The 13,905-nt window shown below is 42.0% G+C and overlaps 1 protein-coding gene across 1 annotated transcript in view; it reads right to left on the bottom strand.

Moving 5' to 3' along the window:
- The window catches only part of LOC311232351 (uncharacterized protein), a gene marked incomplete at its 5' end in the record, with an annotated part of 144,177 nt that overhangs the window by 67,058 nt on the left and 63,214 nt on the right, over nt 1–13,905 (bottom strand). Inside the window, 11 exons of the mRNA XM_084319116.1 lie at nt 1,997–2,018; nt 2,125–2,157; nt 2,271–2,393; nt 2,511–2,636; nt 3,495–3,723; nt 5,760–5,856; nt 8,629–8,836; nt 9,031–9,242; nt 11,067–11,221; nt 12,963–13,061; nt 13,525–13,749. Of these exons, the coding sequence (XP_084175242.1) occupies nt 1,997–2,018; nt 2,125–2,157; nt 2,271–2,393; nt 2,511–2,636; nt 3,495–3,723; nt 5,760–5,856; nt 8,629–8,836; nt 9,031–9,242; nt 11,067–11,221; nt 12,963–13,061; nt 13,525–13,749 (1,529 nt within the window). The remainder of the gene's footprint in view (nt 1–1,996; nt 2,019–2,124; nt 2,158–2,270; nt 2,394–2,510; nt 2,637–3,494; nt 3,724–5,759; nt 5,857–8,628; nt 8,837–9,030; nt 9,243–11,066; nt 11,222–12,962; nt 13,062–13,524; nt 13,750–13,905) is intronic.

A 13,905-nucleotide genomic window follows, 5' to 3' on the forward strand; every position in this document is an offset into this window, starting at 1 on the left:
AAATGTAGAATATGGACAAGAAATAACTTGAGTATACATCTAATGTGTTTGATTACATGTCCATAAGTAGAACACAGGGAGATAGTCTACAGAAACAACCAGAGGGAACAGAGAGACCAGAATATGGAACAAATGAACAGGAGGGGAGGATAACAGACAAACAAAACATCTCAAGATTGTTGTTGACATGAAAAGTCATGTCTCCTTGAAAATCAAGATTTTAAATAATATAAAATAGATTAAGGCTAATTCATAGGGAGGGGGTATAAGTAATTATTGAGCAAGGAGAAAACTGTAACAAAATGTAAAACAACTAAAGAACTGGTGGGAAATAAATCTGTAATCTTACTATTATTGTCCACAGCTGTTTTACAGCTTCATAGGTCACTTAGAATACATTTTATAAAGTTGTCCACATTCCGTGTGATAACAATGTAATAACAGCCAAATCATCACTATTAAAGGTTGATAGGTTGTTACATTGCAGAACAGCTTGACCGTTTGCAATGACACATGTAGACACAGGAACTGTCTGTGTTCCACTAATGTTATTACCAACTATACAATTAAATTATATTAATACAGCCTTCTTTATCATAACAAAAAGTTATCAAATAGTTTTTCTTTTAATTGTTAATATATGTTAAGGCTTATTACACAGCCATAAGAATAGCTAAATGTAAAAGAAGTGCATATTCGTTTTTATACTTTATGCTCCCAATATTTTTTTGCGACCCATTGATTATATTCACACAGTGGCCATTTTACTCTTATGTCGTGCTCAGGTTGGGAACAGGGTGGAAAGGAAGCCAACCTAAGCATGATATAAGAGCAAAATGGCCACTGTGTGAATTATGGCCAATTGGTAGTATGAGCTCTCATAAGAAAAGAATCAGGAGTGTGAAGACAACAACTATGTAATAAAATGTGAATATAGGTTTTGTTAATAGTAAAACCACAACACATATGAAAGCAACTGAGGAGAGGTGTTCAATGAAAATGAAATATGCTAATGCTGAGAATATCAGTGACCAAAATAATAAGACAATAAAATTATGAGAAAATAAACCGATCAGGAAGTGAGATATTCCTGCAAATAGCATACATACATACACAAATGACAGACAAACAACATGACGTTGTTTGTATGTATGAGTCAAGTTATTCCCATGCAGTGCAAAAGGAAAGGCATGCTGCTCTGAAAGTGGTTTTAAGGAGTGATTTAGGGAGCAAATGAAAAGGTCAAAGTGAACACTTTTTACCTGTTCAATCAAACACGCTTTCTCAAGATGCATCTCCAATAAAATACTTGAAATAGTTAAAGGGCCACTTTGCAGCTTTTCAACCTTCAATCTTCAATCATTATTGTCCTCCTCACAAGAGAACGATATGATTCAGGATTTCTTTTTTCAAAATGCCTCTTTAAATACTCATTTTAGAATTTTAAATCAGAATAAAAAATGCTCAAGTTGACCATTGGCAACATTTAAGAAAATGAATGCAAATGTTTATAGACATCACAGACATGAATATGTGGTTGACTAGTGGATGAGCGAGAGAGGGAGAACACGAACATGGGGTTTAGAGAGAGGGAATGAGATGCATATCAGCCATAGCATAGCGGCCAGAGACCAAGAGGTAACTGTACACAGTGTTAGTGGTATTGTTATCAAGGTAGGGTTAATAAAGAATGTATGCTTAGCAATGCAACTCTTTGGCATATATTTCATATTACTAAATGGTGTTAATTGTTGTCCTTTTGCAACAGTCATAGTGTTGTTAAAGTGCTATGGAACCAAATTTACTTACTTTAAACTTTTTTGTTTTTCATTTTCAAATTGTAATCGTCAGTTGAGACTGCCCACCATACATGACTGAGCCAAACCTATTGTTTACTTCTTACAGATACAAGGTTTTGTCAGGACGCTCCTTACAAAGCTAGGTTTATTTTTCACCCGGAAAGACAAAATGAACAATACAACAGGGTTCAGCTTACATTTCTTGTCACTCTTCTCACTCTGCAAAAAAGGATGTCAAAAAGGCATAGTTAGCTAGGAGGTAATTACATTCCTATTATTTCTTCATTGTTCTAGTTTATCGATAAACTCTCATCATCATCATTACCTCATCATCTGCATCTTGGTCTGAATCAGACTCCTGAGAAGTAGAGTAAAACAGAGAGAAAATATACAATCAATCTGATTGTACGCCATAATAATAAATTCCCTGAATTATTCACCAAGCATATGCCGAATGACCTTGTCACTGACCTTCGAATATGTGGGGAGAGTGATGTTGAGGTTGCAAATTGCATTGTGGTTAAGACTACGGTATGTGCGGGGTTCCTTGGTGAAGGACAGTCGACCACATGGCTCCTGGGCTGTGTCACGGATCTTTAAATTAATCAATCAATCAATCAATCAATCAATCAATCAATCAATCAATCAATCAATGCTGAATAATGTGTCCATAACAGCTAGAAATGTCAGAGATATATTGCATGAGCTTACTTTGATGAAAAGGGCAAGCCTGTTCTCTTTGAAGGCAAAGAAGCTGAACACATGGTGTTGTCCACTCTTGGTCAGAGGCACCAGGTTTCCAAAGCAGTCGGCGAATATGGGTTTTCCCTCCAACACCTGAGTGTGGATATCACAGCTGTATCAGAATCTACAGAACCAAGGAAATACCATCCCCACCACACCCCATAATTCTCTCTTTTCCAGCTGCTCAGTGAAGTCAAGGGTGCCTTGTCAATGGTGTCAAGGGTTCCTGATTTTGTTATCACCAATACATTATTGTAATTGAATCATAAAACACTTAATAAAACAAAACATTTTGTCCATTTTTGTCAATGGGTCTGTTTCAGACCCAAGGGAGATGTAGCTTGCGTAGCCTTCCATGGGACAGACGTGTCTGGCTATTTTGTACCAAGACTTTCAGGGATTCACAGATGGGCAGTCTGTCTCACAAGTTCCAGGCAAGCACTCAAGCATCCACCTATGCATGATGCACAACACGCCCACAACATTCCACCAACACAGCTTTGACGTCAATACATGTTGCCTTGGTGCATCATTGCGTTAAGTGTTCAAACAGCAAATGACTGCAAAATGGAAAATATACTCGCCTGCTCCTCTATCCTCCTCCCTCTCATTCTCTCTGTCCCTCCTTACCGACAGCTCAACATTCTGTGGCATTCTGTTTTTAAAGCCTGATTTCTGCTAAATGTAAAATAATACAGAGCTGTTGTTGTCCCTCTCTGTCATTCCCTCTCTCCTCCTGCTCCTCTGTTGTCCCTCTCTGTCATTCCCTCTCTCCTCCTGCTCCTCTGTTATCCTCTCTGTCATTCCCTCTCTCCTCCTGCTCCTCTGTTATCCTCTCTGTCATTCCCTCTCTCCTCCTGCTTCTCTGTCATCCTCCCTCTCATTCCCTCTCTCCTCCTGCTCCTCTGTTATCCTCCCTCTCATTCCCTCTCTCATCCTGCTCCTCCTCACCTCTACGTCTCGGCTGCGGGCCACCTCAGTGAAGTTCTCCTGCTGCTCCAGGGTCTTGTCCATCTTGTCGTCAGTCATGCAGAAACAGCGCAGACGTGCCTCGATGGGATCAAGGGTCTTGGCGAAGATGACAAACTTGGCCATGTAGGGGACACAGATGAGCTCCCGGTACAGCTGGGAGGAGAAATTGACAGACTCTTGGATCTGCCTACAGTCTATCAGCCAAAACCTATGCAGGGGGAATGAGAAAAGCCATTGGTTACTGATTTAGGGCCCTACGGAATACGTAAACATTTCCCCCACATTCGGTCTTATTTTCCCCCAAATTCCATTCTTTCCATTTGATTTATTTTGGGATTCAGATTTTGTGTATACAGATTTTCTTTAACCTATTTTAACATAATCATTATATTAAGGACTGCTCCTGTAGGGTATGATAGCGACCTGCTAGAACCAGCATGTGAATAGTCGAAGTTGCCTTTCAGTCGTCATGGAACAAAAGTCCCTTACTCACTTATCACAATGTTGTTTACTGCCGCATGGATGTACAGTACACTCATACTGTATATGCAAAGGAAGGCATGAAGGCAAAGCAGGATCTCTGCTAGATGGATGGTCTACAGACAAACTATTCTAGAGTATTAATATGTTCCCAAATATTATAATGTCCTCCAAATCTCCACATAGGGATGGGTACCGAATTCGGTACTTTTGAGGTACCGAACCGAAACACGTCGGTACTACCGAGTATCGATTCAAGTGAGATACCAGCTAATGTCATGTCAACGTTCACACGCACAATATATGCTTACCTAGGATTTGACTTGATTCAACAACAAAGCAGTCGGAGCAATGGCAAGCCGAAAACTGTCGAAATTGTAGTTATTTGAAGTTTGGATATTTTTTTACGACTGATGTAGATAAATAATTTTTTTTAGACTAAAGTACCGAAAAAAGGTACCGTTGGGTACCGGTATCGATTCACAGGTACCGGTACCGGTACCGTATCAGTTCAAATGTGAAAGGTACCCATCCCTATCTCCACATTCCACGCACTTCCATATTACCATAATATATCAAATACATTTTTATATCCTGATTCTGTGATTCAGTCTGTGTTCTCTGCATCGTAACGTATCAATTAGTCACAAATTTGTGGAAGCTGTCGAGTGATAAGCAGATATCAAGATGCCGTACAAAAAAGAAAAAAATTATGATGGATGAAGGGAGGATTTTGATCAATCAAATCCAGCTTAATAAGAGGCTTAAACCGGTCGCGTGTACCTTAATGACAAGCAAGCAGTGCAAGAATGCGGAAGCATTCGTCACCGCACGCCACTACGGTAAAGCGCCTTTCTTTTCAGGCCCGCTTTGGGAGCTGTCGCGCGGAAATAGGCTGTCTATTGCCATTCTCTTTGACAAACTCTAACCTTAACCAGCTCCTTAACAGCGCCTAAACTTAACCGTTCTAACCTTAACCAACTCCGAAACAATGCCTAACCTTAACCTTAACCTTAACCATGCCTAACCTTAACCATAGAAAGAATATTGCCATTCTCTTTGACAAACTCTAACCTTAACCAGCTCCTTAACAGCGCCTAAACTTAACCGTTCTAACCTTAACCAACTCCGAAACAATGCCTAACCTTAACCTTAACCTTAACCATGCCTAACCTTAACCGGCGAAAGAATACACGTTAAAAAAAAATCACGTAAAAAAAAAAAAATTTGATGGGATTCGAACTCGCCAGCAAACGAGCCATAGGATCCACAGCCATGCAGTCTTGCCAATTGAGCTATTTCTGGATACTGAATAAGGGGCGGTGACTTATATATATTGAGCTCCGCTCGTGTCGAACCAAGGCGGGATCTCATGCGCATGCGCGGGCACCTCGCGCGAGCACGCCGGCGCACGCACGCACCTGAGCGAGCACGCCGCCGCCGGTGCACGCACCTGGGCGCTGGGCGAAGGAAAATGAAAGGCGCATTACCGCACGCCACTACGGTAGAATGCTTCCGCATTCTTGCACTGCTTGCTTGTCATTAAGGAATAGGCAAACCGCGTATGTCTGCTTCAATTAATTGTGCTAAGCTAGGCTAGCATGCAGCCATATAGCTTTCTACTGAACGCACAGAAAGGAACCTGGTATCTATCTTCTTGTCTCTCTCTCTGGAGAAGATAATAAGCAAATTTCCCAAAATGTTGGCGTGTTCGTTTAAGGAGAAAACCATATAAACACAACACTTCAAAACTTGAGGCGTTACCTCGCCGACACGTTGGTGGTGAAGGACACACATTGGTTAACAAAGGTGAGGGGGGTGGAGCCAGTGATGTCTTCCCATTGGGCAGGAGTGGTTCCTCCTGAAACACAAGACCCCGGGTTTGTTTCCAGTCCAGTTGGTTCGACTTACAAAGCAGGACGATTATTGTGCTTTTTTCACTGCCTTGTATATAAGCATGCTTAGCTAAAAACCCACACAGTCACAAACACACAAAAGAACAACAAAGAAAAACCCAACCTGTTCCTCGTACGTGGCTAACTCAGTTAGCCGGATCATTTTTAGGATAACTTGACATAAGTCAGGCTTTTCGGTTCCACGAAGCAAGTTTGGCTAAATCACTATACAGTAGCAACACATCGATAAACATGAACCTGCTCCGGCGCAGGATTACTTAAGTTAGCTGGATCAGCTTGCCACTCTCTCAGAGAAAAGAAAATGGCAGCTCCCTTCCTCAGAGAGCCCATTTGATTATACCATTCTGAATAATGTTTTTGTGCTTAGTTTTTCTAGAGGGGTCGTGAGCAGCGAGATGATTTCCAGAATGTATGGATTTCATAGAATGTGTGAAATAGGCCTATAATTAAAAACAATTCAAATACATTAAACTGGTAAAAGAAATGCTTTTGAAATGTAAAATAATATACCTAAAATTCTGATAATAAATCATATTCAGCCTATGGATTTCCTACATACTGCACGTCAGAGCTACGGCGTGTGTGACACCTGTTTGAGCTGCGGGATGAGGCGCGCTTGATTCTGACGGAGAATGCGTCCCAGCGTGCTGCCCACCTCTCCGATCCCGACTGGATAACAAGGCTATTTTGTTTTGCATATTTGCTAAAATGAATGGACTTAATCTGTCACTACAAGGTGAAAACACAACCATCCTGTCGTTCAATGATAAAAATACAAGCGGTCATGAGAAAACTCGAGTGCTGGAGTAGAAATGGGCTGGATTTATATGTTTCCAGAGCTTGATGATTTTATGGAGGAAAATGAACACAGTGAAGATGTCTATAACTCACCTCCAAGCCCTTCTTGAATGGTTTAAAAAGTATTTCCCAGATGAAATCAAGCTACGAACCTTAAAAACAGTGTTTCAGTCCAAGCCGCTGGCTGAGTTTTGGATATCAATTGAGGGGGAATACGCACAGCTATCCGCCATTTGGATCTACCTACCTATGCGAAAAAACATTCTCTGCACTGACTTATTGTATATAAAAAATAAGTACAGATCACGTCTGAATGTGGAGGATGATCTCCGAGTCGCTGTCTCCAAAATTATACCCAGACTGGACTTGTTGTGCTCCAAACCTAGTGCCCATCCATTACACATAGAACATTAGCCTTCTAAATGAAATGCGCTATATGTATTAATTTTATGGTTGTTTGATTATTGTGTTGTTTTGTGTAGTTATTGTGCATGTTAAAAGCCTCCAATGCTTATTAGTGCGTGTGCGTGCAAACGTTTGCTGTGTTTCAACCACCTCCTATAATAGTGGGGGTCACGGCTCTCTGACACCATTATTTCGGGGGTCGCAGCCTGAAAACTTTGGGAACCATGTATTTATATAGTACATGATACCTAAGCGCATATAGTACATATATCCTCATAAGTATCTATTAATTCGTATCAATTAGATACTCTTTGGGCTTGTTTTTATCTACTTATTCTGAAAGAGTTGAAATAATTTTTTTCGCTAGCAAGAACTCATTCGATGATTCATTCCATTAAGCCTACTGCCAGCAGGCACATTTAAAGAAATATAATCTGATTGATTGGGGTAATGAGGCACTTCAAATTAGCCTATAGATATGTATTTAACTTGTCTGCGATATTTTCCCGTTAGAAAATCATGGTTTTGGCGATCGACGCTTCCCCCTTTTGAACTAGGACAGCCACGCGCAATTATCCTGATTACTAAAGTCTGGTTCGAATTAACGAGATTGTTTGAACCTGAATCAGCCTTTGAGTAACTGAGATAGCCTGACATCAATCATCGGGTTAATTTAAGCTGGCTAATAGGACTTTTGATCGGCTTAGTTGAACCAGGTATGAGGAACAGGGCCCAGGTTGTAGACACAAACTAAGCCAGATGTAGTTGACCTGCTAGTAATAATAGATGATGTGCATGAAAGGATAGGTTCGAATTTTAACTCCCCCATAATACCGAAAGGATAGGTTCAAATTTGAACTCTACTAACCCATAATACCGAAAGGATAGGTTTGAATTTTAACTCTACTGACCAGTCATTCTAAATAATATTGTATAATAACACTGTACATATACATATCTATATCTGTATATATCTATATTCATATGATCTAAACCACTGGCTATTGTGTATTCAAACTCGTACCACTGTACAGCATATATAATAATACTGTACATACATTGGCTTAGCATATTTACTCCATAGCTTTTTCATATATACTCCATATATATACACACGTTATACTGTATACTATAATGCACCTTACTGCCCCTTTGCACTCTGGTTAGGTACAAACTGAATTTTGTTTCGTTCACTTAAAGGTTAGAGAAGCGGGCTTGTGACTGGAATGTCGCCGGTTCGATTCCCGGAACCGGCAGGAAAACAACTCCATGAGCAAGGCACTTAACCCCCCATTGCTCCAGTGGAGCTGCTCAGTGGCCAACAATGTCAGACTGTGGTTGTACTGGACAGCTCCCAGGTATGAATGTATGTGACTGTATGTGACTGTATGCAGGGCGTTGCTGAAAAAGAGCATCAGTGCTCAGCAAACCTACCCTGGATAAATTAAGGTAAAAAAATATATACATTTAAGAAATACTGAAAGGATAGGTTTGAATTTGAACTCTTTACTAACCAGTAATACTGCACAGCAAATGCAATGTGGGAGTCTCCCCACTAAATGCATTCGTTGTCCCGTCGTCATTGGAGCTCTTGGGAATGGGGATGGTCATGGTGATTGGCTTGTGGAACTTCCTCCTCCTTGGTTCCAAAGTGACGATTGGGCTGAACGTGGCCTTGTTACCGAGGATCTTCTTCACTAACTCAACACTGATTGGCTGGGCCTATGAAGAAGTACCAAAAAAGTAAATTTAATTTCAACAACTTTAAGTTTTCTGTAGCTTCTTTGAAATCGAAAACTCTGCCCTCTTTTCTTGTTGCAAAGGTTCAGGAAGCGGATTAAGAATAGAGGGTGGAGTTTTGATGAGAACAGACCACTAAGCTGTCCACTTCTCTAGGCTATACATTTGCTAACTACCTGTAGCCCGACTCTGATCTTCTTGGTGAGTGCTCCCTCGGGGAAGACAGCCTGGACCTGGGGCACCAGGGTGCTGCTGAGGACTCCGCCCTCTGGGCCAATCAGATGGCTGTCTTGCTTGATCCGTGACACTACCGCAAAGTACTGTGGGAAGTCCCGGGTGATGATACGGCATATTCTCTTCTTCTCAAGCTCCTCTGGGGAATCCAGCTCTGAAAAGGAAGACCAGAGATGTATCATAATAGGTTACAGAATAGAAAAGAATGTTGCAGAAGCAAATGCAGTTTATGAAATTATATTTATAGTGTATAGGAGCGGGTCAATATACTCTATACAGACCTTTGGAGACACCAGAGTGAGATACACTATACTGTGTGCTCTCGACAACCCCTGTTTCAAGCTGATGGCATCGCAGTGTAGTTCCTTTGTGCTCGTCACTATCTAGGTGTAGTTCCTTTGTGCTCGTCACTATCTAGGTGTAGTTCCCTTGTGCTCGTCACTATCTAGGTGTAGTTCCCTTGTGCTCGTCACTATCTAGGTGTAGTTCCCTTGTGCTCGTCACTATCTAAGTGTAGTTCCCTTGTGCTCGTCACTATCTAAGTGCAGTTCCCTTGTGCTCGTCACTATCTAAGTGTAGTTCCCTTGTGCTCGTCACTATCTAAGTGTAGTTCCCTTGTGCTCGTCACTATCTAAGTGTAGTTCCCTTGTGCTCGTCACTATCTAAGTGTAGTTCCCTCTTGCTCGTCACTATCTAAGTGTAGTTCCGTTGTGCTCGTCACTATCTAAGTGTAGTTCCCTTGTGCTCGTCACTATCTAAGTGCAGTTCCCTTGTGCTCGTCACTATCTAAGTGTAGTTCCCTCTTGCTTGTCACTATCTAAGTGTAGTTCCCTTGTGCTCGTCACTATCTAAGTGTAGTTCCCTTGTGCTCGTCACTATCTAAGTGTAGTTCCCTTGTGCTCGTCACTATCTAAGTGTAGTTCCCTTGTGCTCGTCACTATCTAAGTGTAGTTCCCTTGTGCTCGTCACTATCTACTGTAAGTGTAGTTCCCTTGTGCTCGTCACTATCTACTGTAAGTGCAGTTCCCTTGTGCTCGTCACTATCTACTGTAAGTGTAGTTCCCTTGTGCTCGTCACTATCTACTGTAAGTGTAGTTCCCTTGTGCTCGTCACTATCTACTGTAAGTGCAGTTCCCTTGTGCTCGTCACTATCTACTGTAAGTGTAGTTCCCTTGTGCTTGTCACTATCTACTGTAAGTGTAGTTCGCTTGTGCTCGTCACTATCTAAGTGTAGTTCCCTTGTGCTCGTCACTATCTACTGTAAGTGTAGTTCCCTTGTGCTCGTCACTATCTACTGTAAGTGTAGTTCCCTTGTGCTCGTCACTATCTACTGTAAGTGCAGTTCCCTTGTGCTCGTCACTATCTACTGTAAGTGTAGTTCCCTTGTGCTCGTCACTATCTACTGTAAGTGCAGTTCCCTTGTGCTCGTCACTATCTAAGTGCAGTTCCCTTGTGCTCGTCACTATCTAAGTGTAGTTCCCTTGTGCTCGTCACTATCTAAGTGCAGTTCCGTTGTGCTCGTCACTATCTAAGTGTAGTTCCCTTGTGCTCGTCACTATCTAAGTGCAGTTCCGTTGTGCTCGTCACTATCTAAGTGCAGTTCCCTTGTGCTCGTCACTATCTAAGTGCAGTTCCCTTGTGCTCGTCACTATCTAAGTGCAGTTCTCCTTACCCTCACCACACTCTAAGTTCTCCTTACCCTCGTCACACTCTAAGTCTAAGTTCTCCTTACCCTCGTCACACTCTAAGTCTAAGTTCTCCTTACCCTCGTCACACTCTAAGTTCTCCTTACCCTCGTCACACTCTAAGTTCTCCTTACCCTCGTCACACTCTAAGTTCTCCTTACCCTCGTCATACTAAGTTCTCCTTACCCCTTGTCACACTCTAAGTTCTCCTTACCCTCGTCATACTAAGTTCTCCTTACCCTCGTCACACTCTAAGTTCTCCTTACCCTCATCACACTCTAAGTTCTCCTTACCCTCATCCATGCCATTGAGTATCTGGTTGAGCTCCTCTTCAGTATATTCACAGTGGTGTTCCCTCCAGCTCTCTCCCGTCTCACTTCTCAGGATCACCAGCTCTCTCTCTGTGCCCCGCAGAGCAGCAAAGTGTGGGATCTCCACAATCACAGGCCTTGAAAGGGGGTGCAGGGGCATAATGTCATATATATGTATAGATGTAACCATATATAGCAGCAGCAGGGTGATGAAAGATGGCATAGTAAAACAGTGGGTGTGACTGCATAATCTATTCAGTCCATAGAGACAGAGGGATAAAACAATATTTTAGTTCAGTAAAATAACATAATGGGTGTTTCATGCCTACAAAATGACAATGCATGAAATAAAACTGATGCTGAAAACTTTCAAATAATATCCATTCAACATCCATTACCATAAGACCAGTAAACAAGCAAAATATAATACATACGGGATTATGTCTAGGATTGACTGTATTGGGATAGAGCAAGACAAGTATGATGATGATGATGATGATGATGATGATGATGATGATGATGATGATAATGATGATGATGATGATATAACAACAACAATAAAAAAGCAACAGGTCATGTGGTTCTGTTTCTTTATAGTGCCTTGAGACAAAGTAACTCTTGACAAATCCAATGCACAACACAGAGAACAGGATCACATGAAATATCCAGCCACCATCTCCTGGAAATTGTAACAACATAAATTGACCACTTGCCAAATAATGATTGACACAGCGATCCACCAATCCAACTGTTTTAGGCGTCAACATCAGTGGTCCGATGCCGCACCGAAAAATACGCTTTGACCGACAAAAGAGGAGCCGACAGTATCGTTTGATGTAACGTTACAGTAATTGAAGACTACGTAAATTAAGGTAAGCAAATGTTAAATGATGTTGTTGGGGAAGGTTTAACACTGACACTCACTATTGTGAGCTTTTGAAAGACAATATTGTTTTTATTTCTAACGGTCATTTGCTGAGTCGGACACCAGTGGAGTTCATATTCAAACTCTGTAAGACATCTGTGACTAAGGGAGGCGGGACAGAAGTGTTGTGGTTGACTGATTGACCGTTGTATTTCTGTGTTGTTGTTTGGTTGCAGTGCCGTGTTTGGTCACTGGGTGGCACTCCATTGTTTGTGACTGATTGGTTTTATTTAACCTGAGCCAGTGATTTCACTTCCTGCTTCACCTGACGTCTGACAGCAGCGTCAAGAAGCGTCAACTTGTTGTTATAATTATTTATCTAGTAACCTTATCTAGTAACCTGATGAATTGAAAATGGGGGACCCTGATGTAAACAAGACGAAAGTCTTTCTCTGGTCTGCATCCCCTTAACAATTGTGTGTATTGAGCTGTACTGTATTGTACCCATTCTGCAATCTGTTAATAAAGTTTTCAATCAATCAATCAATCAATCAATCAAACGATGTGGCTAGTGTTTGTGATCACCATTTAATTTATATAGTTGTGTACATCGTATGGTAATAGTCCTCTTTTTATATTGTTGTTAATAAATGGGTATGTACAAAATCCCAGAAGATACAATGTCTGGTGGGCTACTTGCTTAACTATCCTGGACTATAACAACAAATTGATGCTTGACGCTGCTGTCAGACGTCAGGTGAAGCAGGAAGTGAAATCACTGGCTCAGTTTAAATAAAACCAAACCTGTAGCTACATCAGTCACAAACAATGGAGCGCCACCCAGTGACCAAACACGGCACTGCAACCAAACAACAGCACAGAAATACAACAGGCACATTTGTGACCGTTACACTGTGACATGCTATCTGATGTGCTGATAAGAAGAGGGTGGGTGGATCGTGTGAACAGGACTGCCGGGGTGGCGCTGCATGTCCCCGCGCTGTGGCCCCTACCCGAGGAACTTGGTCCCTGGAGGACCCAGCTGTAGGATGCGACTGACCAGGCTCTCGCCCTCATTCAGAGGGGGCGGAGCAGTGGGAAGATGGAGCTTACTGATCCATACGCAGCACGGGGGAGGGGAGAAGAGAGTGCATAAGAGCGTGAACACACGCACGCACGCACGCACACATGCACACACATACTGTATACACACACACACATACACACATATATATTATATACACACACATATACACACACATATACACACACACATATATACACACACATACATACACAAACACACACACACACACACACACACACACACACACACACACACACACACACACACATATATATACACACACACATATACACACATACATACACACAGTTCTATTTATTCCATTCAAAACCTATATGAGAAGTTTCCCAGGCATATGCAGCAGATAGACAAGAGCATGAGATTAATGTAAACAGAGCAAGCCCTCATTTACATTTATCTCACTATATACGTACTCATATATATGCTCGCAAACGTAAACACAAACACAAGCGCCTACAGGCTCTTACCCCAGGAACTGGGCTCCAGTGGGTCCCACTTCTATGATGCGTCCCGCCAACCCCTCCCCCTCCACCATAGGTGGCATGGAAGCCAGTCGGTGTCTCTTCACCAGCCTGCATGTCACCCGTGTGGGCGCGGAACACTTCCTGGGTGGCACGATGATGCGCAGGCCGTTGTGACGGCAACCGCGCATGGCCCCACCCCTGGCGTCAACCATGAAGCTGACCAGAAAGCTAATGAGAAGGGCCAGAAAAAAACAAAGAAACAGGCAGTCAAAAACAGAAAAATGGGATGGTCCAACTAGACACAAGGTAACAAGGTTAGCAAAAGAGGGACACTCAATCAGGTAACACTTTTTGACACAGAATACATTTTTCTGTAGACCGCCA

The sequence above is a fragment of the Notolepis coatsorum genome (assembly GCF_963971535.1).
Source record: "Notolepis coatsorum genome assembly, chromosome: 7".
NCBI classification, from domain to species: Eukaryota; Metazoa; Chordata; class Actinopteri; order Aulopiformes; family Paralepididae; genus Notolepis; species Notolepis coatsorum.